The sequence below is a fragment of the Apaloderma vittatum genome, unplaced genomic scaffold, assembly GCF_000703405.1.
Source record: "Apaloderma vittatum isolate BGI_N311 unplaced genomic scaffold, ASM70340v1 scaffold11727, whole genome shotgun sequence".
Taxonomy (NCBI): domain Eukaryota; kingdom Metazoa; phylum Chordata; class Aves; order Trogoniformes; family Trogonidae; genus Apaloderma; species Apaloderma vittatum.
This window is the reverse complement of record NW_009724570.1, coordinates 41410-65169: the sequence shown is the minus strand read 5'-3', so window position 1 is coordinate 65169 and position 23760 is coordinate 41410. Positions and strand designations below refer to the sequence as shown.

General features: G+C 37.8%; 1 protein-coding gene across 1 annotated transcript in view; it reads left to right on the top strand.

Moving 5' to 3' along the window:
- The first annotated feature begins 7847 nt into the window (after positions 1–7847).
- SMG1 (SMG1 phosphatidylinositol 3-kinase-related kinase) overlaps positions 7848–23760 on the top strand; it is a 52525-nt gene continuing 36612 nt past the window's right edge. Inside the window, exons 1-13 of the mRNA XM_009872556.1 lie at positions 7848–7867; positions 8559–8722; positions 12317–12472; positions 13909–14045; positions 15995–16053; positions 16780–16993; positions 17769–17894; positions 17989–18061; positions 18730–18827; positions 20408–20581; positions 21618–21842; positions 22725–22826; positions 23268–23537. Coding sequence (XP_009870858.1) covers positions 7848–7867; positions 8559–8722; positions 12317–12472; positions 13909–14045; positions 15995–16053; positions 16780–16993; positions 17769–17894; positions 17989–18061; positions 18730–18827; positions 20408–20581; positions 21618–21842; positions 22725–22826; positions 23268–23537 — 1818 coding nt within the window. The remainder of the gene's footprint in view (positions 7868–8558; positions 8723–12316; positions 12473–13908; positions 14046–15994; positions 16054–16779; positions 16994–17768; positions 17895–17988; positions 18062–18729; positions 18828–20407; positions 20582–21617; positions 21843–22724; positions 22827–23267; positions 23538–23760) is intronic.

The following is a 23760-nucleotide window of genomic DNA, read 5'->3' as shown; positions in this document are numbered from 1 at the left end:
AGGGTTAATAAAATAGTATAGGCTTTATTATTATTGTGTTTTTTTTAACTTGGGCAAAATAGTCGAGCTGTAAGTAGGCTGGGGTGAGAGCTTGTACAGTGTGTTATGTTTTAAGCTGTGTTTTAACCTGGTGCTTGCTAGTAACTGAAAATCAAAGCCTGTTAACTTACTTTAGTTAAGTATCAAGAGTGTATTTCAGGTCTTGATTACTTGGATGTGTCTGATGCCAGTGTATTTACTGTGCTTCCCAGCTTTGCTATTTTAAGAGTCGAAATTATTGTGTACAAATTGTAAATAAAATTGATGATTTCTTTTTTTTGACGTGGAGGATTTGGGGCTTTTCAGCGTTTTGAAAGTTCTAACACAGTATGGAATCCCACTTTTAAACTTTCCAGCAATGAACAGGCTGACATGTGCTTGGCAATGTATTTCCAGAAGACATGGACTTGGACTAGGAAATTTGTGTGCATATGAAGGTAGATCTTGTGAAACAGAGATGTAACTTCAGTATTTACCGTGAAGGAAGCTTTCCTTTTGCTTGAACAGCTAGCAGTGCAGCCTCTAGGGCTAACGCTAGAGGCTATTCAATTCTTAATGGTGTGCTGAGCATGGTTATTTAAGTTCTAATTTCTGCTGTCATTGGACCATGTGCTCAAAGAGCTTACTGTTTTTTCCTCACTTAAAATCTTGTGAACTTTGTTGGTGACATCTTGGAGCATCTAGATTTTGGGGGGAATGAAGCAGTCTTGTCTCTTTCCTACTCCGTAACTGCTGCCTTGCTTCACACTTCTGGGCTACAGTCTGAAATTCTGAACCCTAACTCTTGACCTTCCCACCTGGGAGAAATGGGGTGTACATCATGTGTTTTTGCAGTGGATGGCTTCTATAAATTCTTTCTGGCTGGATATGTTAATTTGTCTCAAGTTCTAGCTTTCAGCTTAAAAAGTACATCTTAAAGGGGCCGGGAAGCTGATTTTTTCCAGTATAGCATTGTATGCAGTAGGCTCAGTTGTGTTAGGGGTGAAAATAAGAATGTAGCTGCAGAAATGCTTTGCCTGCTGATAAGGCTGGTGTAAGAAGTTAGGCTTACCTCCGTGTCTGACTGTGGTCGGTTCCCCATGCTGTAGTTTAGTGCCTTCTTAGCTCTCGAGTAAAGCTGCTCTAAACTGGGCGCTACAGTAACTATCCCAACAACCACAGCAGAAACAAAAATCTGAAAGCACTAGGGAGAGTGTGGCAGACTAGGGGAGCTTCATAGCATGGATAGGACCTAGTTCAGTTTCCATCACACTGTGTGATTAGAGCTCCTGCTAAGAAATATTAACACCTCTTCACTAATCCTGTCACTCATAAGAATTTAACTTTGTCTTTTCCTTTAAATATTTTTTTTTTAATCTTGTGAGAGCATCCAGGAATCAGAAGTGTTCACACAGTTCCAAACATAGAACTCATTTTTCTCTGTATGTTATGCTCAAGTCTCTTAAATCTCAAAAAGATACTTCTGGTGATACAGAACCTGTGAGTCTACACTAAGAGCTTGAACAACGATGCAGCGATTAAATCGGTCTTTGTTTTGATGTTAACTATTTTAAAAAAATGATTCACGTGCATGGTTGGAAGGAGAACTGTTGTATAAAACTGTGAATGAGTTTCTGTTTCTTTGATTGTTTTAAATCTACTCTTGAACAAAATATACCCATGTGTTCTTCCCCTTTCTCTTCTACTGAACGTTAGTTTCGTTTAGCTTAGTTGATGTTGCTGGTAGATGCTTTCTAACAGGACGTGAAAGAGGGAATGCACATGGCCAAAGTAAAGAAAACTGCAGTAATTGTAGTTGTTTCAAGTTCCTGAAGGAGAAAACTGCTAAGGCACAGATGTATTTTCAGATGCATTGTGTTTTCAAATGGACATTTTTTGTGTGTGTAAAAATCACTAGGTGGATTCTCATTACTAGGTCCAGATTCCTCTCAATTTTTTGTAATCCCAAATCAGCATTGGAATTTGGGGTGAAAACAGTGTGAAACTGAAAGTTGGAGCCCATATTCTGCTTTGAGGGAGAGGACTTTCTAATTAAAATTTGATTTTTTTTTTTTTCCATGTGCCTACATGAATGCAGTCATATCTGTCACATGCACATGGACTGGTTTTCCTACAGCGTGTGTGTTGATAGAGCTGTGCATTACAGAGGAAGAAGTTGTCCTGGTATATATGGGCATGTTAGTTTGTGCACTGAGGTGCACCAGACTCCAAATTAATAGCAACACAAAACCATTTTTAGATAAACGTTGAATGTATTTGATGAGGAACAGTGAGGGGTTTTTGAGAATACTCAATAACATGTTATTCCCCCTTCTTCTAACCTTTACAGCTTTTTAGACCTTTTTTCTTTTTGTTTGACAGATCTCATTGCATTTTCACCGATACGGCTTCTGGGGGAAAATAGAAAATGCCAGTGTGCACGTCTTGCATGTGAGCAGAGTTACTTCAGTAGAGTGCTAAATGCTAATTATATATTGAAACAAGCAATGCTTCCCTCTGATAGGAAGTGCTCTGGGTAACAAAGCAAGTTTCATGTGCTGGCAGTGGTACTGAGCTGGAGTGTGAGTGCAGGGCACACCGTGGCTTTCTTAGGGGAAGGTGAGAAAAGCAAGGTAAGACTTAAACAGGATCTCTCTGTCTCCCCTATCGTAAAGGTAACTTAGCAGAGGACTATATAGAAAAGCGAAAAAGGAAATCTTTGATGCAAGAGAAGTTTCAGAAGTGTCTTAATCGGTTCAGTACTGAAGTTTGTTCTTGAAAATTGTGCACCCTTCTCATGCAAAGTCAGTGTTATGAATTGCTGATTCCTGATAGCACGGTGCTTGCCAAACCAAGTTCCTGCCTAGGTGCCTGTGGGTGTAGTCATGATGAGACGAGACAATAAAGTATGGCTTTCCTTCCAGGTAGCTTATAACCTAAGCTAGAGAGCAGCATTGGCTATCGCTTTATAACTGAGGACAAGTACCCTATGTTTAGCTAAAGACAGAATAGGAACTATTGACAGGGAACAAAGAATCTCATCAGAACAAATGGGCTAAGAAACTAACGGTTAGAACAGGGCTGTGGAGGGCAGAGGCATGTCTTTTGTGAAAGACAAGCACTGGTTGTTGTGGATGTTGTCTGTTCTTAATGCTGGGCTAACACACTGTGTGACAGGCAGGGTGACAGCGGGTGCTGTGTATAAGGAAAGTTGAAACGGAGACTATTTTTTCTGTGTTTGCGTGCAGAGCAAGGTACACAGAAATAGGCTGATATCTTAGTTTGGACAGGTCTGTAATCAAGAGACCTGAAAGTTGACAGTGTAGAGGGGCTTGAGGATGTTGCTCAAATTACCTGAGAATTGGTGTAGAGTCATGTAGGCTGAAAGTTGGTAAGGCTTCTCCATCTCTTCAGAGATAGTTGAGAGAGCACAGAGTGATACAGATACATACATATGTAGTGGGGGAGAGAAAAAGAGCAAAGAATAGTCTGCAGTGTTGAAGACAGAGAACAAGGTGCCGTACCAATTGTGAGGTGCCATCATGAAGAGGTCACTGGAAACCTTGGGAAGAGATTCACTGGACTGTGTGTAGGAGGTGCCGTACAGGAATGGACTCGGTTCTGAACTGGCAGCAAGTAATTCTTGATCTCCCTTCACATCTGTGTTGAATACGCTGATAAGATTGGGAAGGTATGAGACCAAAGGACTGGTTTGGGTTTTGGTAAAATGGGGGAGTCTAAGTTTGCGATGTGAAAACCTTGGGTTTTAATGTGAAGACAGGAGAACGAGATGTGAGAAAGATGAAAGAAGATGAAAATGTGTCAGTGGGAAGCAAAAGGCACTTGGAGAGCAGGTGGTCTTCTGTGTAAGAATAGTTATATTAGGTTGGATCAGTGATTTAGCTAGCATAATATCCTGTATCCACAAATGTCTATCAGAAGATGCCTATGGAAAAATAAGAACAGGATGCATGTATGTGATACATTTCACGGACGTTCTGTGCGAAGTGAGTGATGTGGATACAAGAGGTGGTATGACAAGCTACTCTGACTGAAGGTAGTTGTTGAGCAGTGGGATGACAGAGTTGCAGTATGAAAGTAGTTAATTAGTTATTTCACTAGTAGAAAACTTGGCACAAGGAGAGTGTAAGTGGCCCTCTCAGCACAGGAGTAGGATTTGGAGTGGGCTCAGCCAGGCTTGGGCTTGGCAAGGTGGATCAAGTAATGATAAAAGTGCGTGGCAAAAGCACTGCACGCTAGTGAAAGAAAAGTTGGAAACTTGATGGGGACCTGTTAATTTGAGTGGATACAGTGACTGTAAGTTTTAAATGTTTTATTGTTAATGATTGTAAGTAATGAAGAATTTGTCTCTATTGTAGCAAATAATCTTGGCATATAGAGCACATAAGCAAGTAAAATTGTGTGACTCAGTAACGCAACTTGTTCAGTAGAATTGTCTCAGAATAAATCCTCCATGTAGAGTCTATGCTTGGAAATAAAATTAAATATAATAATTGAGTTTTGTCTCAAAATAATATCCATGTGTCAGGGTTGATCTGAAAGAGCTACACATAATGAATAGCATACGCCAGATTATTTGTAGCAAGTTTCTTGGACAGAAATTCTTAAGACTTCCATGTAACTGAAGTAAGATAATATATTTTTGTTTGACATTTTTCTTTTTTTCTAGATAAAAATATGATGTTTTTCAAGCCAGTTGTTCTCAGCTATGCTTTCTCCAGTCATACAAATTGGCTAGTCAAATCATAATGATACTTCTTGTAGAATGAGATAGTTATTTTTGGAAAAGCCTTAACTTTCCTTTTGTATATACCTTGAGAAAAAAATTAAGTAGTATTTGTTTTTCTAGGGAGAACTAGTGACCGTTTCTACTTATTTAGGTGAGTGAACTATTTTTCTGATGAGTAAAGGCGGGTTAAAAATTACCTGCAGAAAGCTGAGTACAGTCTCTTCTATATAAATGATAAAGCAGCGTGTACAGGAAATTGGTGTTGGTGGCAATCAGGTAGTCTTCCACCAGAACTGGACACGGATGTAAACTGTCACGTGAGCTCTTCAAGTACTTTGCTTGGTCTCCATCAATGAGCTTTTCAGGTGGAAGTAAAACTGAGTAGTGTCTCAAAAGTGGCAAATATGCTTTTGAAGCTACGGTGTAAGGTAATCATAGTCATGCTGATCCTTGCAGTTTCCCATTCCAACTTTGTCTAATACCACATTTGCATTCGTATTTCTCCCTGTCGCTAACATATACTGTGATTTTATTAGTATACAGTGTTTGTTCAGGTCTGTGACAATGTCACGTATGTAACTGGTAGATTTGTTGCTATATAGACTTCTTTGGAAAGGTGAGGCTAAGCATTATGTCTGTCGCATAACCTACCATCTGCCTGGCACAATGTAATTAAGGTGGAAATACGCCTGTGTGAGCAGGAAAAGTGCCCTTCTGAAACGTGGTCATGAGCTGAGGTAACAGAAGTACGGCTTTTCCCATCACCTGCCGGAATGGCCACCGTGTGCCTTAGAGGGCTGGATGCAGGTGGGAAAAAGTAATTATTTGTAAGAGTTTGGTGAGTACCTGTCCACACAGCAGCTGTGTTTTGAGTCCTGCGTGGTTGTCTTTCAAAATCGTGAGTGCATTACTCACATGAAAAAATTGATATTTCTCGGAAAGAGATTTGAAAATTAAATGTTTCTTCCTCTGTGTGTGTGTGCGTGCTGTGCTTCGCCGCGGATTTGCACAGCGGTGCCCTGTGTCAGCTGGGCACCTGGGTCCCTCGGGAGCGGGGCACCGGTGCAGGTGACGGGTACCAGGGCTGCATCCCCAGGTCTCGATGAGCCTACAGTACAGACCCAAAATTCACTTCCCATCTGAGAAATGGTGTGCGTCTCTGGGCAGTGGGAAATGCGCAGGCCCATGAGCTGGTTTGTCCCTGCTTCTGGTCTGAATCTTACTGCAAACTTCCTTTGGTTCATAAATCCTCTTTCAAAGCAATATGGACCATAGCAGACAGTTGGGTCACAGAACCAAGTTCTCTGGAAACAGCATCTTTGTGTAAAGCATATTTTCGCTGCCTCATGAACAGGAGAAGGTGCTGGATATCCAAGCTACACATCTATTGTGGTGGGAACTGTTGCGTCTTCAATTGATACATAGGAGAGCAGTTACATAGTTTTAATAAAATTGTGCTTACCTTTTGGGTGATAAGTTGTGAACAAGCCTAAAGAAGTCTCTTCCCAAAGACAGAATGAAGTAAGGTTGATTTGGTGTTTTGTGTGTGTGTGTGTGTGTTTGTTGGTGGTTTTTTTTTTTTCCAACCCCAGGGAAACAATAGACCTATGTATTTTACCACAATGGAAAATTTTACTACATGTTCAAAGGCTGTGCTGAGGGAAGTGAGGTTAGGTGAGAACGCATCTAGCCCTTCAGTTGATTGGGATACACAGAACAGTCTTAAATTGTATGTTTAACCAGCTTGCCTTCAGCCTTACGAATTCCAGTCTTAATGCTTGACAGTTGGAGATCATGCAGACTACAGCACATCACCTTAAAAGCAGTGGTCTTTGGAGAGGTGCACTGTTAAGAACCCATCAGTACTTAAATTTACCAACTGAAAATTTGTCAGTGTGTTTCATTGAAAGGCTAAAATAATTTGAACCCTCTCTAATAACCTGCTTTTCCTCAAAGTGATCCGGAAGTTCTTTGAGGTTTTAAGGGCAGGGAGAAACTCTGGGAACTCTCGCTGACTGGAAAATTTGCGCTTGGGGTAAGCGCATTTGGAGTTCCTGCCATTTGAAGGTACAGTGCAGAACTTTGTGGTTCAGCATAATGTAAGTGAATGCTGAAGGTCCAGCTGTATTTCTGAAATCCTAATTTACTGTCATGAGCAAAGACTTTTGCTAAGGCTTTGCCTCTTGAGTAGCATAGCCTGTTTTATAAAATAGTTCAAGCAAGTGCTCGACAAAACAGTAGATGTGACGGGACAGAGAGTGTTGAGGGTTTTTTTTGTGTAAAGCCAAAGATGAATTTGATTATAGAACAAAAGGGAATAATACCTGCCAAACAAACCTAGAGTCAACTTTTCACTGTGACAGCAGTGCAAAAGCACAATTTTCTTCTTTTGAACCCTGTTTCAAATTGATAGTGTGTTGTCTTAACAGTCTCAACACAATTAAGTATGTTGGGGGTTTCTTTCGTTCCAGTTGTTTTTGCAAATACCAGCCCTCATGGTATTACTCTTCCAGTTGCACTGAGGATGAGCTGTGTTTGAAAACAACAAACCTTCAGGATGGCTTAAATAACAACTGCTTTTCAAAAATGTTAGCTGTGTTTCTCCATTTTGACCTTGAGATGCATTTAAGTCAATTTCTCTGAATTTGTCTACCGGTTCTAATTACCGTGTTCTCTTGAAAAGTAAACTGAAAGATTTTTTTTTCCCAAGAATGTATTTGTCCTTACAAAAATTGTAGTTAATTTAGAGGAATGAAATGGAATCCTCTGTCCTGTTTTTTTCTGAAATAACCGAATGAACTATGCAAAGCTTAAAATAAAAGTAGATCTTGAGAGTTTGCTTAGGAAAAGCCCTCAGTAAATAATTTGAATAGTGTGATTGGAAATATACTTGAGTTAAATGAAATTCTGATGATTTTTGTTTTGTTTGGGTATAATTTTACTAGTTCTGATGTGAAACCTCTAGTATTGCTTGTAAGAAGGCATTTGAAGTGATTGGTTGAATTTACGTTCTGAAGTCTCATGCGCACAAGTTTAGTGTATTAAAGTTACTGTATTTTTAAAAATGAAATCACTTAGTATGTCCAGTGAGAAAAGTCAGTTTCATAATTTTCACCTTTTTCCTTAAAAGTTTATTCTGAGCTATAAATCAGTTTTCTGATCCAAAAGTGGTTTAAACTTAAGGCAGATTTTTTAACCCACTTTTTATCTGCAGACATTTACTCTGAAGGATAACAGCTCTTAATTTACATTCCATTTTTTTTACAGTAAAGCGTATTTTCTTGTTTTGCAGTTTTTGTCTTGCAAATATGAGATTTCTATACTGATTATCAGTTACATGCAAGTAACACCTCTAAGTGATTTTACATTGCTCGATAAGACCTGTGACATATTATGTAACTGTTCATGTGTGAATTAGTTTGCCTTTCACAAATGGTAGAGAGTGTATCCCCAAACTGTGGTATATACCTATACCTGGTTGTATTTTATTTTTCACTTCTGGAAAATGTTTTTTCCTTATATAGGCATCCAACTGAAAAGCAACTTGAACGTCTTGAGAAAAGGCACTGACAAGCTAGAATGCATTTCCTTTGCATGGTGCTGTAATAATTAGTCAATTCTAACCCCAACATGAATTTAAGGTCACTTTTTGAGAAGTGGTTAGATGTACAACTTCTTTAACACAGGAAAATACATTTGGGATTGTCATTTAAATATGTTGCATTTATAAGTGAATGTGAATCCCATTCCTGTTATACCCCTACATAAAAAAATATTTTTCTCTTTATAGAACTGACAGTGCATCAGCAGACCAGGACAATTTAAAATACTCTTCATCCAGAGATCGGGGCAGTTCTGCCTCCTATGGATTACAACCCTCAAATTCAGCTGTGGTGTCTCGACAAAGACACGATGAGATCAGAGTCCACACTGACATACAGAATGAAGAAAAAGGTATCCAGATTGCTATTTCATGTATGAATTGTAAGGGGACATTCAGAGAAAGGCAGTAAACTTGGAGTGGTGGAGGTTGGTTTTTTTGTTGCTCCAAAAAAAGCAGACTGATACAACTTACTGCCGCACAATCATTGTGTTGAGAGATTTATCAGGGATCAAGGAAATGTTGATATGAAGTGAGAAAAAGAGGCGGTTGCATTAGGAGGAGAAGAATACTTAATGCTTTAATGGAATAAGCACTTTTTTGAAAAGAATGGCCTTGGGGGTGTGTCTGGTCTGCTAGTTGTAATTTCTCTCTGAATACTGCTGAGTGCTTCTGGTATTGAAAATGGACTGCCCGACTAACTGGGCGACTATGCTGACGTACTGCCTATTGTAGTTTTACTGGAATCTTTGTTTGGGAACCAGATCTATATTTTGCCATTAACAGGAATTTTTACTTCTATGTGCCTGAGTCTGACTTCATATAAATTGCTTGATGTGTGATTCGTACAATTTTTTTAATCTTTATTCTGTTTTGTTTTGGTTTTTTTCCTTTAAAATTGCCAAATACAGGTATCAAATAGGAGGATTTTTTTACGTGGAGTCACTTTTTAGACTATGTAAATCTTCTTCAGGCAGGCCAGACTCAAAAAAAAAAATCTCACAGGAATATTAGTGTGGGAGTTTTCGTGCAGGAACCTAAAAAGCATTCACACTCCTACTTCTCTGCCCTGTAACCAACTGTAAGGAATTGCTACATCTTAGGGGAAGTTATAGCCAGCTGATGCAAATTTTTTTTTAAAGTAGTAGGTACTGTTACTAGGAGGCAGGCACATGAAACAGGTATTTATCTGCATACCTTGAGAACCTTAAGTTTTAGTTGTCTTTAACAGAGAACTGTTTAGAAAGCGTGTATATTCGTTAATGTGTCTGCTTATGTGGAGAGTTTTACTGCGTTTCACAAAGACTGGCATAGTAGATTATTCTTACACTTTGAGGAGTGCTATTATTTAAAGAATGTACTGGTAGTGTAGTGAAATAGTAAGTTTTGGATAAATTCAGTGGGGTAGTTTGACGTTGCTGGGAAAGTGCCATTTGAAAAGAAAAATGCACCTATCCTTCAGGGACTGAATCTTTCAGGACGTCTCTGCTAGCTTAGCAATGTGCCTATGCTATTTTGTTCACGTGTGACTTGAAAAGAAATGAAGATACTCATACTATAAAACCAAACACCAAGTATGTCTAGTTATTTTTTATTTTTGGAGAAATTTGTAAGCATACATATGCAGAATAGTTTCTCTGTTTACTAAGTTTTTTCAGTTAATCTGTTGGAGTCCACCAGCATGGAATTTTCATTTTAAGAACTTCTGGCTTTTCTATCCTGGACAACCATATGTCATAGGCACCTAGAATCTTGGAGAAGATATTCCACCCCTTGCCTACTGTTCTTGGTATTGGTAACAAAAATGACTTCCAACTGGATAATTTCTCCAAGTTGTTCAAGTTTGAAAACCTCCAAGAATAAAAGGTTCTGCAGCTTCCTGTAGCAACCTGTTCAGTACTTTACCACTCTCCTGGTACAGAATTGTTTTCTCGTATCCAGTTTGAATTGTACTTGCTGCAGCCTATGGCTGTTGGCTCCTGTCCTTTTGCTCTGCTTCTGTAAGGTTAGTCAGGATTTTTATTTTTAATAATGCTTCACATTAACTAGTGGAAGACCACAATTAGATCTCTCTCTTTTGTCTGTTTTATAAAACAAGACAGGGGGAACTGGAAGATTTAAGTTTTTAAAGCTAAATAGAAGGCTCTTGAGTTTTTACTTACAGCTGAGATGTTCTTCCTTCTTGCAATACTTCCCTCCCGTTTGATTTGTAACTATGATGTACGTGGAGTCCTTATTGCTAAAAAGATTTTGCACTACTATTTGTATATGTTGTGGTATCTGCATAGTCATGAATTTAATAACAGTGACAGAGCTGATCATATTCTTATTTGGTCTCAGATGTAATTTTTTTAAAGGGTAGTGAATAAAATTTGTGTATATTAGGATTTTCAAAAACTTTTCAGACCAGGAAATAACTGAGGAGAGTTATAATACAATATTTACACCCTTATTGCTGAAAAATCTGATTGCCCAGCTGTTTAATTACTCTAAATGACAGCTTGTTTCATATTTTTATGAAAGATCGACCACCTATATGTCAAGTGGGAGAATATAGGTTTGTGTTTAATGTCAAATACACCATAGAGAGTATTACAACCAAAAAAGCTGGGATATTTTGTGTGCTAGAGGGGAAGTATGAAATAACTTTAAGAACTCCGGCACTGAATAGCAGTATATCTGGTTTTGAGAGTTGATGTTTGTAGTCTGAACGCATGATTATCTGACATCCTCGATTAACTTAATTTCTTTGTTGCTTTGAATTTTAGTGATACACTTCTGTTCGGTCATAAATATAACTATTGCTGTTACAAGTAATTTCCTTCATAGGACGGTCTTGGTTTGTTATGACAAAATAAGGTGGCATATATGCAAGTTTATGTTTAAAAATTGAGTTTAATGTTGTAAATCCAATAGAAAAATTATCTTTATTAGCTGTATGTATAGAAGTATGCAAACTTCTACTGGTAGTTCTCAACTGCTATTGATAAAAAGCTTTGCCTTTAAGATGACATTCTTTACATCTACTAAGGTCCAGATCGCTTGATTTTTTTTTTTATTTTTATTTTTTAATCCATCCTGTAGTCTTGGTAGGTTGCCCTATCTTATGGAAAGCCACCTCTCCTTTTCCCCAGGCTTTCTTTCATACCCTGACGCAAGTGAAATTGTGGAAATACCTTTTATGAAAGAAACCTTACATGTTTTTTGTTGTTCTGGTTTTAATTTTATTAGTTGATTCTTCCCTGTGTCAGCCTCAAAAGTGAGCTCTAATACACTGAGTGAAGAATTACACACAGGATTGGGCAGGCTTAGGGGAGAGTTTCACTTCTCAGAACCTGCCCCGCAAAGCAGTGTGGCAGACTGGAAAAATCTTTGATTTTGACATATAAGCATGTAAATTCTTGTGGATCTAGGAGTAAATATTTACTGTTGTACGTTTAGGGAGAGTTTTTCAATCTGTACATTTAAATGGTTGCTGGCTTTTTAAAAGATTTCTACTTTCTTTTTTTGGCCATTTTACTGAGCCTGTGTGGTGGATTTTCAACAAAAACAGAGTGAAAATTTGATGTGTGTCATCAAGAAGCAAGTAACTGGGATGTATCTAGCTGTGTGTACTAGCTGATTGACATGAAGGGCCTTGTAAAATACAGGGTCAAAAATAATAATAATAAAACTCCAAATGCAACGAAATTGATGTTAAGCTTCACCGCAGCAGAGGGTTTTCCATGTGCTCCAAAAAAAAGATCAATTAGATTCTGAATATGTGACCTGGAAACTTAGAGGGCTTAACAGAACATTTCTGCATGTGAAAGTGAAAAAGGAAGCTAAAGAAGGTGGTAGAGGATAGGGCTGCTAATTTGCATATGAATTGAACAACTCCTAACACACTGCTCTACTAAATATATAGTCTGATGCCTTGTTTTAATCGCGGGTTGGTTCTTCCACAGGTGGCTACAACGTCAATGGAGGATCTGGGGAAAATACTTATGGTCGGAAGTCGTTGGGGCAAGAGCTGAGAGTTAACAATGTGACCAATCCTGATTTTACCAGTGTTCCGCATGGGAATCGTGCTTTAGCCACAAAAGACATGAGGAAATCACAGGGTAAGGATACCACAGATTTTCAGGAAAAGGAGATCTCTCTTGACAACCTCTCGTGTTCAGAATGTGAAAAGTTTACTACGATGAGGCAATCTATCTGGATTTGATTTTTTGTGATGTATGATTAGATGAGGTTGATGGAAGCTGTCGTCTTGTATTTACTGTTCCCTGCGCTGAGAGTTCCTCCAAAAGCTAGGCAGATCTCTCAACTATATGACTTCTGCTGTCAGTCTTCCAATTTCCCTTAAATAGCTTATTCAGGTTAGCCAAATTTGGCAAAGATCAAGGGCTCCACACACAAGAATTTACTCTTACATTGGTTAAGAATTGATGCCTGAGTAAAAAGCTGTTAATTAATGAGTCCCTAGTGTGGAGAAACTGGCAACAGTGAGCTCAACATTTATCTGTTCTTGGTGGCCTGCAGGTCAGCTAGTCATCACATCCTCCCAGCTGGTTAGTCAGTAGATGTGCACTCCTGAACCAGCCACATTTCATGTTCCCTCTTGCTCAGCTGAGGGTTAGAGGCCAGGGAGGAGCTGGAGGCATCATAAGAATGTGGGCAGGGCCTCGGGAGATGCAGCGAGAGGAAATTGAGTTGCAAGAGAGTGCGAGAATGCTGGGCAAGGGCTTCCGAGAAAGAAGGATTTATTTTTCCCACTATTTGCGCTTAAATCATGATTTGTTCTTTTCTTTTTTTTTTTTCTTTTAAAGAAAGATATTGCAAGGACTTCTGAATGAAAATAGAAACTTCATTATGACTAAGCACTGTCATTTATTGCATCACCTAGTGTAAGTGGTAGTTGAGCCACTGACAGAAACTGTTTTATGACTGTTTTATGCCAGGCACATTATGAGAACAGTGTTTCTCCTCAGGGATTTATATTTCAGAGGAGACAAAAGGTGAAAGAGCAGTGTTCAAGGTATTTTGCAGATGGAAGAACTGAGATGCGAGTGGTGACATGACTGTTGCAAGATCCTGATCTTTGGAATGGGTTAAACTTGGACTTTACAATCCCATTCTGGTGTCTTGATCTAAATTATATTGAGTCTTTCTAGTGCCGTAAAATATATCTATGTAGAGGAAGTAGAAAACTCTGTAAATAATATTTCTGGTAGAGGGTTTGTGCATGAATTTACTATTAGTAAGTACTAGCAGAATATTCAGACAGTTTTCCTGGGTATGTAAGTATGTAAGTGCCTCTTTAATCCTTCAGATGTTAGGAGCTATAATTCTGGATGACTGAAGTCACTACCTATGACTTGTATGCTTCTCTGTCTATTCTGTCCTCTAGTTACCAGATTTTGAGGATTATCTTTTTTTGCTTCTTTCTCAAATTACTACTATGACTTATTGAGTCCGTAGATACACGGTTCAGGTAATATAGATATTATTGATTAAATGCTGTAGAGAAAAGAAATAATTGCTTTTTCTTTTTCAGAGCGATCGTTGTCTTATTCTGACGAGTCTCGACTGTCAAATCTTCTTCGGAGGATTACTCGGGAAGACGACAGAGACCGAAGACTGGCTACTGTAAAGCAATTGAAAGAATTCATTCAGCAACCAGAAAACAAACTGGTTAGTAATTTTTACTTTTCCATAGGGCTGAAGTATTTCTTCTCTTACAAAACTGTCTTTTTAAAAATCTGAGTGTTGGGATAAGTCTGCGAGGAATAGCTTGTGTACGAGGAAATTTCCTTCCACAACAAAGGAGAGCATATTCCTGGATTGCCTGTCCTTTTTCTGACATTCAGGGAACTTCGTTATTGCTTGTTACTTATGATGTGTTGCCTTAGAGGAAACCACTGAGTTCGTGAGCTGTAGGAATAAATAGAGCATCCACGTGGGGTTTTTTGACTGGTCTTAGCAATATCCTCTGGATCCCTCAGCAAGTAATTGGGGGAAAAAAGACAGTAAAACTTGTCTCATTCAAGAACTGTTTCTGTATTTTAAATCAAAAGTGGACAGATACTTATACAGGTTTGTGAATAGCTCATCTTAGAGTTACTCAGCTTTCTAGGTAAGCGCGTTTGTATGGAGATTTTATTTTATGGGAAGAGAACAAAACAGGTCTTTGTTTCCGTTACATCATTGTTTTTTTTAGTGAGTTGTTGGACTCTGATACTCTTAAGTGTTTCTTAAGGATTTGGGGGTGGGGGTGGTATCCCACTGTGGGTATAGATTTTTAATACCACTTATTTTGAAGTGACTATTAGTAGTGTTTTGTCTGACGCATCTCCCCCACTGTTCTGGAGAGCTTAGGAGTTCTCCAAGTACTGAAAAAGGAGGAAGTGAGGGTTTAATACCCTGCCACTCGTTTACAGGCAGTGCTGTGATGTTTCAGTTGTGGGTTAGTGTCTGTCTGTATTTTTTTAGAAGTTGGTTCATTCACTCATTATATTTTAATTAATCAGTGGTAATTGTTCCAAAAGGTTTGACACTTAAACATTGGGACTTTTCTGTTGTGTATGCCTAGGTATAAGCAGATCATGTGGAAGCTTTGTTAATACTTCAGCTTTTCTCTGAAACAAAATCCTTGCTAATACAAGAGTTTTGGGAGTAAATACTTTCCATAATTGTTCCATGGTTGGTTTAGGGGGTTTTTTTGCCGCCTTTTTTTTTTTTATCACTTCCATTCTCAGTACATTTTCTCCCCATTTCTTTTGTAACTGTTTTAGTCAGGTTTGTTGGTATCTCAAAACATGCTTGGATTGCTTCTAAATTGTATCGATGCCATCTCCTGTCTCTCATGTAGTCTTCTTTGCAGATCCCGGACACATTTTTTAAAATGTCTGTGTGAGTTTTACGATGCCAAGCACATGGACTTCTTTCTTCTCCTCCCAAAGAGTGATGTTGCTCAAAACTGAACAAAATCCTAGATAACATCCACTATGTTAAAGATTAGTATCTCTCTGAAGAAAAGAGATCAGACCTTTTTATTAACTTGTCAAGAAAACTTTTAATATGTTACAGTTGCAGCTAATGTATTATTTTGCAACTTAACTGACTGTGGTTTTAGTGCATGTTAGGAAACCAAGTAGTTCTGGTTATGTTTACTGGGGAGCACTGGCTCATCAATAACATTTCATCCCTCAGAATGGTATCCCATTTCTCTGAAAGTTGAGATTGCTTAGGGGGAAATTTTAATACCTCAGATTCTAGTAAATATTCTGCTGATACAGCTGATTATTAGTATGGAAGACTAGTCTTCAGTAAGCACTACTGATGAGCTGTGTCTTACATTTGTGATGTTGTCAGGAAGAACTAAACTTAGAACAAACCTTGATAGCAGGCTGCCAGTGTATTTTTGTGGCTACTGTAAATAAATATGAAATATAACATGTAAGATAATATTGCAGTATTACTTAATATAGTTCATGCTAGTCTGCAGTGGCCATGGAAAACATAATAGCATTCTCTTAGCAAACAGACTTGGCAGTGGTGCGTTCAATGTGGGTGTAAACAGGACCTAGTTTCCAGAAGTTGTTGTGCCGTAATTATGCTTGTACCATTTATGTATCTTATAGGTACTAGTTAAACAACTGGATAATATCCTGACTGCCATTCATGATGTACTCAATGAAAGGTAAGTGATTTGAAGGTTTTAGAGAGGGAAAATGACAGTGTTAGGCTTGGATTTCAGTATAGAAGTGAAATGGGGAGAGGAAAGGGAGAAAGTTTTACATGTATATGATATTGCAGTAACAGGATAGAACTAGGGGAGAGTTATAACTCTCATAGCATATCAACAGTACTGTTGGACTGTCTAGAGTACACTTCACACAGAGAATTTGAATACACAAGTGCAACTTCTATGTTATAGGTGATATGAAGTCTGCCCCAGCTGTGTTTAATCACCTGGATGTAGTACTGTGGTTGTCTAGCTTGCAAACTGAATTTAAGTTTTTTTGCTACCTGATCTAATTGATTTACATACAATCAAGAGCATGTGTAAAGTGAGCTCAGGTGTGTGTGGGCTTTTTGGTGTTTAGCTCAGTGTTATCCCCCTGTCAGCTCTATGTTAGGAATTTTATTCCTTGAATGGTGTGTTTCAAGTAGAATGGCCTCTTTTTTCCATGTTTTTATTCAAGTTGATCTATTGCATAGAAATAACACTTCATAGAATCTTTCAGATGCTTAATTTTTATTTTAGCTTTATTACTGCTACCATTAAGTAGGAGAGAAGCAGCTTCATTCGTAGATTTATTTTTCTTCTTTGGAAAATGTTTTAACTTGCTGCATGATTTCTTCTATTCTGCTCTCATGTCTGGAGATTCCACGTTTCTTTTTTTTTTCCTCCTCAAAAATACAGTAGCAAATTGCTTCAAGAACTGAGACAGGAAGGAGCTTGCTGTCTTGGCCTTCTTTGTGCTTCTTTGAGCTATGAGGCTGAGAAGATCTTTAAATGGATTTTTAGCAAATTCAGCTCATCCACAAAAGATGAAGTTAAACTTCTTTATTTGTGTGCAACCTACAAAGCACTGGAGACTGTAGGAGAAAAGAAAGCCTTTTCATCTTTAATGCAGGTAAGACTAGACGTCAAAACAGGGTTATTAATGACTACCAACTTCTTAAACTGGAATGAACTATAATACTGCTATGTTGACATAATAAGTAAATATAACTGGGAGAGAAATTTCTGATTGGATAGGATTCTTTGATTCAGATTACATTAAAATGGCATGTCAAGTCTTTGGAGGATGATATATATTTTGATATGACTTTTCCTCTTGGATATGCAATATATGTTAAAGAATCTTGTTGACACCTGAAAAGAGAACTTGAGTGGAATTAAAAACTAACCTGTTGATTGCTATGTGCTACCTCTTACCATTTCCAACTTGAATTGTAATTAGATCTGGGAGCAAGTAGAATGTGTGTAGACAAATCTGGTCCCCTGGTTCAAGTTTTAGGGTCTGTTATTTTGCATGTAGAACAACTATGTCCTGGTCTGTCCTCCAATTTAATATTTACGTTACAGAGCCAAAAAGCTTCAGCAGAAGAAATGGAAACTTAAAACAACGATTTGTTCCGTGGCTAAAGAATTAAAGAAAACAGGGTCCCCAAGTCTTAAACCTGAGTCTGCCATATTTCAAGCAAATGCACACTTGAAGTTACTTTCATGCAGTATATATTTTTTTCTTTCCTACAGAAAGAGCATTGAGGTGGTCCTGTTGTCTGAAGCAAAGTAGTTTGCTAAGAAGTGTTCAACGCAGAATAAATCTGTGTGGCTAACATTGTAACTTTTTCACAGGTTGTTTAGTGAAGTGAATCATTTAGTGGCTTTGCTTTACTTTTTAGCTTGTAATGACCAGCCTGCAGTCCATTCTAGAAAATGTGGATACACCAGAGTTGCTGTGCAAATGTGTCAAGTGCATCCTTCTGGTGTCCCGATGTTACCCACACATTTTCAGCACCAATTTTAGGGTAAGCTCACTTAGTCTTACACATTTTCTTTCTTCCATAGAGATGTTAGTGCAGTAAATTAGGTAACTAACCTTTTTTCAATATTGCTTTCCAGGACACAGTGGACATACTGGTTGGGTGGCACATAGATCACACGCAGAAACCTTCATTGACACAGCAGGTGTCTGGTAAGTTTGGCCAAAGAGTCACTGATGTGGTTGGCTCTGGCGTGCGGGTTATGTGGGTTTACTTACGCGAGCCTGGTCCTTCTGACACAGAAGTTGACATAAAACCCAAATGAATTTCTGGCCACGTAACAAGGGACTTTGTTGGTAGTGTTTTAGTAAATTTGTATTTGCCATTTTATGCTGTATATAGGAAAATTGGATGCTTTATTCAGGATACATTTAAACATCAATTGTTTTGTGTAACATTTTAGTCATTTTTAATAACTTCATAGATTTTAATATACTCTCTGAGAAAGAACATATTTTATTGTATGTAATTCTAGACAATTTTTCTGGTAAAGACACTGTATTGCCATTTAAGAAGTTGGGAAGCTTCTTCCTATAGCTATAGCAGTTGTATTGGAGATATTCACAGCAAGCCTGTTTATTTCCTGTGTTATAGTCCTAGACTCTGTGAGGCAGGACCGAACCTTAAAAAGAATTTTTGAAAGGGAGAAAAAAGGGCAATACAATTTGTATTTATTTAAAAAAAACCCTTATGTTAAAATTTCCATGCAGATGATCTTCTCTTACCTTAACAACTTTTACCTCAGCAATATGTAACTAAGATTAAATTTTCGTATGTTACCTTATTCCTCTCTTTTAATTGACCTGATATTTTTATACAGGATGGCTGCAGAGCTTGGAGCCCTTTTGGGTGGCTGATCTTACTTTTTCTACCACACTTTTGGGCCAGTTTTTAGAAGATATGGAAGCTTATGCTGAGGTAAACAAGAGTGTATGTTATATGCAAGAGTTAACTGCTGTGGATTTCATAATAATTCTGCAGCTGTAATTCTTACGGTTGTGTTACGTTTTCCTAGAAAATAAAATTACACGTGTGTTCTGGAGAAATGAGAATCAAATTACAGAGTGTATACTTAAGGCACGTACAATGACAATTCTACAAGAGGCATTATGAACTAGTATCATAGCCAGACTTTCAGCCATTGTTGATTAGGAATATCATGTTACAATACAAATAAACAACTAACCAAACAGGAACGCCTTCATATTAAAAAAACTGCAGTGAAGCCATTTCATGGTGTTTCCTTGGTATTTTCTGTAATTGTCCAACTTCAGAGTTTCTCAGAAGTAATCTCTACTGGGGGAAGAGGGATTAGTAATCTGTAATTTGTAATCTGTAGATTAATGGTAAATCTGTCTTTTTTTAAAAATAAAGTAATAGATTATGTTGTGCAGGAAATAATGCAGCAGGAACTGTATTCATTTAACATACTTTGTTTTGACTTTGTAACCTTTCTTCAGTTAACAGGCCCTAGAGTTTGTCTGAGAGGAAGGGTTAGAGGAGGGGTTTTGGGAGGGGGAGTGTTGCCTTGTTCTTAGGGTGTCTATGTTCATACGTATATATGCTTCTAACTGGATTGTGCTGCATTATGTATGTTATCATGCAGATGTTATAGGTGAAGTTTGTACTTGCAGCATAATCTGTTTCAAAGAAGAATAATCAATTTGATGTTATAAGTGTACTTATATGTATGCCAAGGCTTCTGGTGGTAGAGCTGTAGGAGTTGGGATGCACAGGCCTCTCTGGTGGTGTGAAGCCCACAGCAACCTGTGCTGCCGTGGCCGTAGGCACAGGGTTCAACATGATTAGTCAGCGCAGTAAGTCCCTGCTTATCAGCTTGTCTGCTGAACTGGACAACATACGTATTCTTAGTCACGAAAGAGTTTTAAGATAACATGCATTAACTTCAATCATGGAGGAGGTGGTTCCAGCTAGTACGTTTTTATCTCGCGGTGGGGTAGATCAAGGCTATATCTATGCTAATGAGATGAGCACTTCTGGGAATGTTCCCAGGCGCTGATGCCAGCTGGCATGAAGTAGCCTGCTAGTAAACTCCTGCTCTCCACATCAAGGTAGCTTCATGTAAACAGTGTGATGGGAATGGCTCCTGAACATCCTGACTCCAGTTTATGGATGGGGAGAGTGGTAAAAGTGTGCAGACAGCTGCTGTAACAGAGTGACAATATGGATGATCACGTTCCAGGAGCCAGGAACATTGTAAACTTCTGTTTTAATACAAGATGTAGTCCAAGTACTCCGTTTCCGGGGCTAAGCTAATGAGCAGCAACTCATTACTGCCCTGTGACTTGATCATTGTCGTTATGTTCTTGTATCACATCTTTGTATGTATGTGAAGTTAGAGATATTGGACAAATATATCTATAATTGGCTAGTACCTATGTCTGGAAAATAGGTTTGCAGTCTCATACTTTGATTCTTTCTTCTTGTATTATAACTGGTAATGATGTGTACTGATAGATAAAACTTCTGTGCTGTAGGACCTCAGCCATGTGGCTTCTGGGGAATCAGTAGATGAAGATATTCCTCCTCCTTCAGTGTCGCTACCTAAACTGGCTGCACTTCTTCGGGTTTTCAGTACCGTGGTGAGGAGTATCGGGGAGCGCTTCAGCCCAATTAGAGGACCACCAATTACAGAAGCATATGTAACTGATGTAAGAATTCAAGGAGTTTTTTTTGTTTTCTTTGTTGATGTGATTTCTTACCACATAATGATACTATTCACTGTTGAGTTTACTTAGGTTTTGAGAATTTTATATGAATATATATATGCTCAGCTTTAAGCAAATGTATTTTCTTGAAGAAATATACTACAACAATTTTAGGAAATACTAAAAGATTGAGATGGTGGCACACTGGAATCATATAAAGCAGAAACTTAACTTTTTTAGGCATTTCAACTTCATGCACCCAGGTTTATGCTTGTGTTACCTGTCTCTGTAACCGTAATGTTACCATTTATTCACATTGCTATGATGCTATAAAAGCTAAATTCAAATTATGAGTTTGATTTTATAATATGTAGGGTTTGTTATCTATGCTGAAAGTAGCTATCAGATTCTCTTGTTCTATAGGACGGTATAAACTCATAGTAAATATTATACAATGTGCTAAGTAGCTGCTATACTTCTGTAACAGGAACTGTAGAGGGTGTGAATGATTGAAAACAATAAAATAGAACTACCTTGTAGTAATAATCTTGTTATTGCTGCACAAGCTGCACAACCAGAATTCATGCCCTTGTGGAGTTCTGTGAGGGGACAAATCTTCTCAAAAAAGCAAGTGTGTAGATTTCCCAATTAAAAGCATGAGAGTTATGTAACTTGTGTCTTAATCTGCACAGGATTCTTGTGACAAACGCTGAAGAAAACCAGTTTATCTTTTACAAGAGGAGGTCTATTGACATCAGTTGGAACTGAACGGAATTCTGAGATGAATTTAGATTTTTCCAGGTCTTTGTGGGTCTTTAACTGAGTAGGAAGCCAGCCAATTGAAAATTTGGTTTCTCTTACGCATCTGAAGTATGATGCCGTGATGTACATTATTAAGAATACTCTTTTGACAGAATTTACCAAGCTTCAGGGTAGGCCATGGGATGGGATATCGATTGGATGTGAATATACTTAGATATCCTGCGGTCTTTGTCTCTCTTTAATGGAGTTTGATATAGGTGTGTTTTTATTTTTCCAGGTTCTGTACAGAGTGATGAGATGCGTGACTGCAGCAAACCAAGTGTTCTTTTCTGAAGCTGTGCTTACAGCTGCCAATGAGTGTGTTGGTGTTTTACTTGGCAGCCTAGATCCAAGTATGACCATACACTGTGACATGGTCATCACTTACGGATTAGATCAAATGGAAAGTTGTCAGACCTGTGGCACTGATTATATCATTTCAGTCTTGAATCTTTTGACACTGGTTTGTACCTATTTTTGTTATTAAAGTTTTCACATTGGAAAATATTATTTTTCTAAGCAGCCTTGCTCTTTTCTGTCTATATTAGATAAATATTTAAATCTTTTCCTGATCACAAGCAACATGTTACTCTTTAAATGCTTGTATTCTTTTCTGAAAAGCTTAGACTGCCAGCTTGTTGATGCATGTGATTTATCTCTAAAGTGGAGCTTAGTGTTATCTTGAACGTTTATGTTTTGGTTTGATTGTGTTTTGCGGTGGTTTTTCTTTCTGTCTTGCTTGATTGTTGGACTGTACCATTCTCTGGCCTCTGCGGTTAATTACCTCTTTAAATGCTTGTATTCTTTTCTGAAAAGCTTAGACTGCCAGCTTGTTGATGCATGTGATTTATCTCTAAAGTGGAGCTTAGTGTTATCTTGAACGTTTATGTTTTGGTTTGATTGTGTTTTGCGGTGGTTTTTCTGTCTTGCTTGATTGTTGGACTGTACCGTTCTCTGGCCTCTGCAGTTAATTACACCACCTGATGAATTTCATAATCTTACTGCTTAGTGTGTTCTATTTATCTGCTTAAACCATGTCCTTGGAAATAGGACTTCTTCAGAACATAGCTGTTAATGTATAGGCCATGAGCTCTTAAATCCACATAGGTCTCAATTAATCATGTAACTGTCTGTCTCAGCTCTGCTGTTAATTTTGAAAGTAAATAATTCTGCATGTGAATTTGGGAAAGAAAATACAAAATACTTGCATTGCTGGGAAGCTGTCTTTTCTAGGTATAGCATATACAAGTTAGGAAAACACTCTTTTAGTTAATCTTTAATAATCTGTTCTAATAAAATAATTCAAGTAGTTAACGATATCTATCACTTTGTTTTTTATCCCCAGATTGTTGAACAAATAAATACAAAACTGCCATCATCATTTGTAGAGAAATTATTTATACCAGAGTCTAAACTGCTTGTTCTTCGTTATCATAAGGAGAAAGAGGTAAGTGTGACTTCTGCAGGTGTGTACAATAGCTTTCAGGCATTTCCTAGAATAACAAAGTTTTACAGCGTAATAAATATAATCTTAAATATATTTTTTATGTAACTCTGTGTCTATGAAGCTTCTGAAAAGGCAGATATAGCTAGTTCTTGGTTTTGGCATTTAGATTTGATAAGGAATTGGTAAGCTGGTCATCGTATCAGATAGAGAAGTCCTTAATTGATGTGGCTTTTATGCTCCGTGTGTTAATGTGGATGATCCAGAAAGTAATTAATAGATCTGTAAGTAAGTAGTACTTAATAACAGAAAACTTTAGATAGGTATGTGTGTCACACTAGACTATTCATAAAGAAGCAGAATTTTAAATTCTATGTTGATGGTTAATATATTTTAGGATTCGATGCTAACTAATTTTTACTGTAATTATTTTATCTTGTCAAGGTTGTTGCAGCAGCCCATGCTGTATACCAAGCCGTATTGAGCCTGAAGAACATTCCCGTTTTGGAGACTGCTTACAGGTTGATTCTGGGAGAAATGACCTGTGCTCTAAACAGTCTTCTCTATAGTTTACATCTTCCTGAGGCTTGTTCTGAAATCCAGCATGACTCTTTCAAGAAGCGTATATTGAATGTGGATAATGCAAAGTTTGTTGTTATATTTGACCTCAGTGCTCTAAGTACTATTGGAAATGCTAAAAACTCACTAATTGGGGTGAGTAAAATCTCATCTCTGGGTAAAGTTTGTGCAATAAGTGTAAAAATGTTTTTTCCTTAAAATATACCATATTTAAAGTAGTTCATATTGCCTGTAGTGCATGTATGTATAATTAAAATGAACGTATTTACTTCCTAACTTACATTTATAGAAAAAATTCCTGTATGTAATGGGTGGATTGTATCTCTCCTTGGTGCATAATGAAAAGCAATTTCTAGGG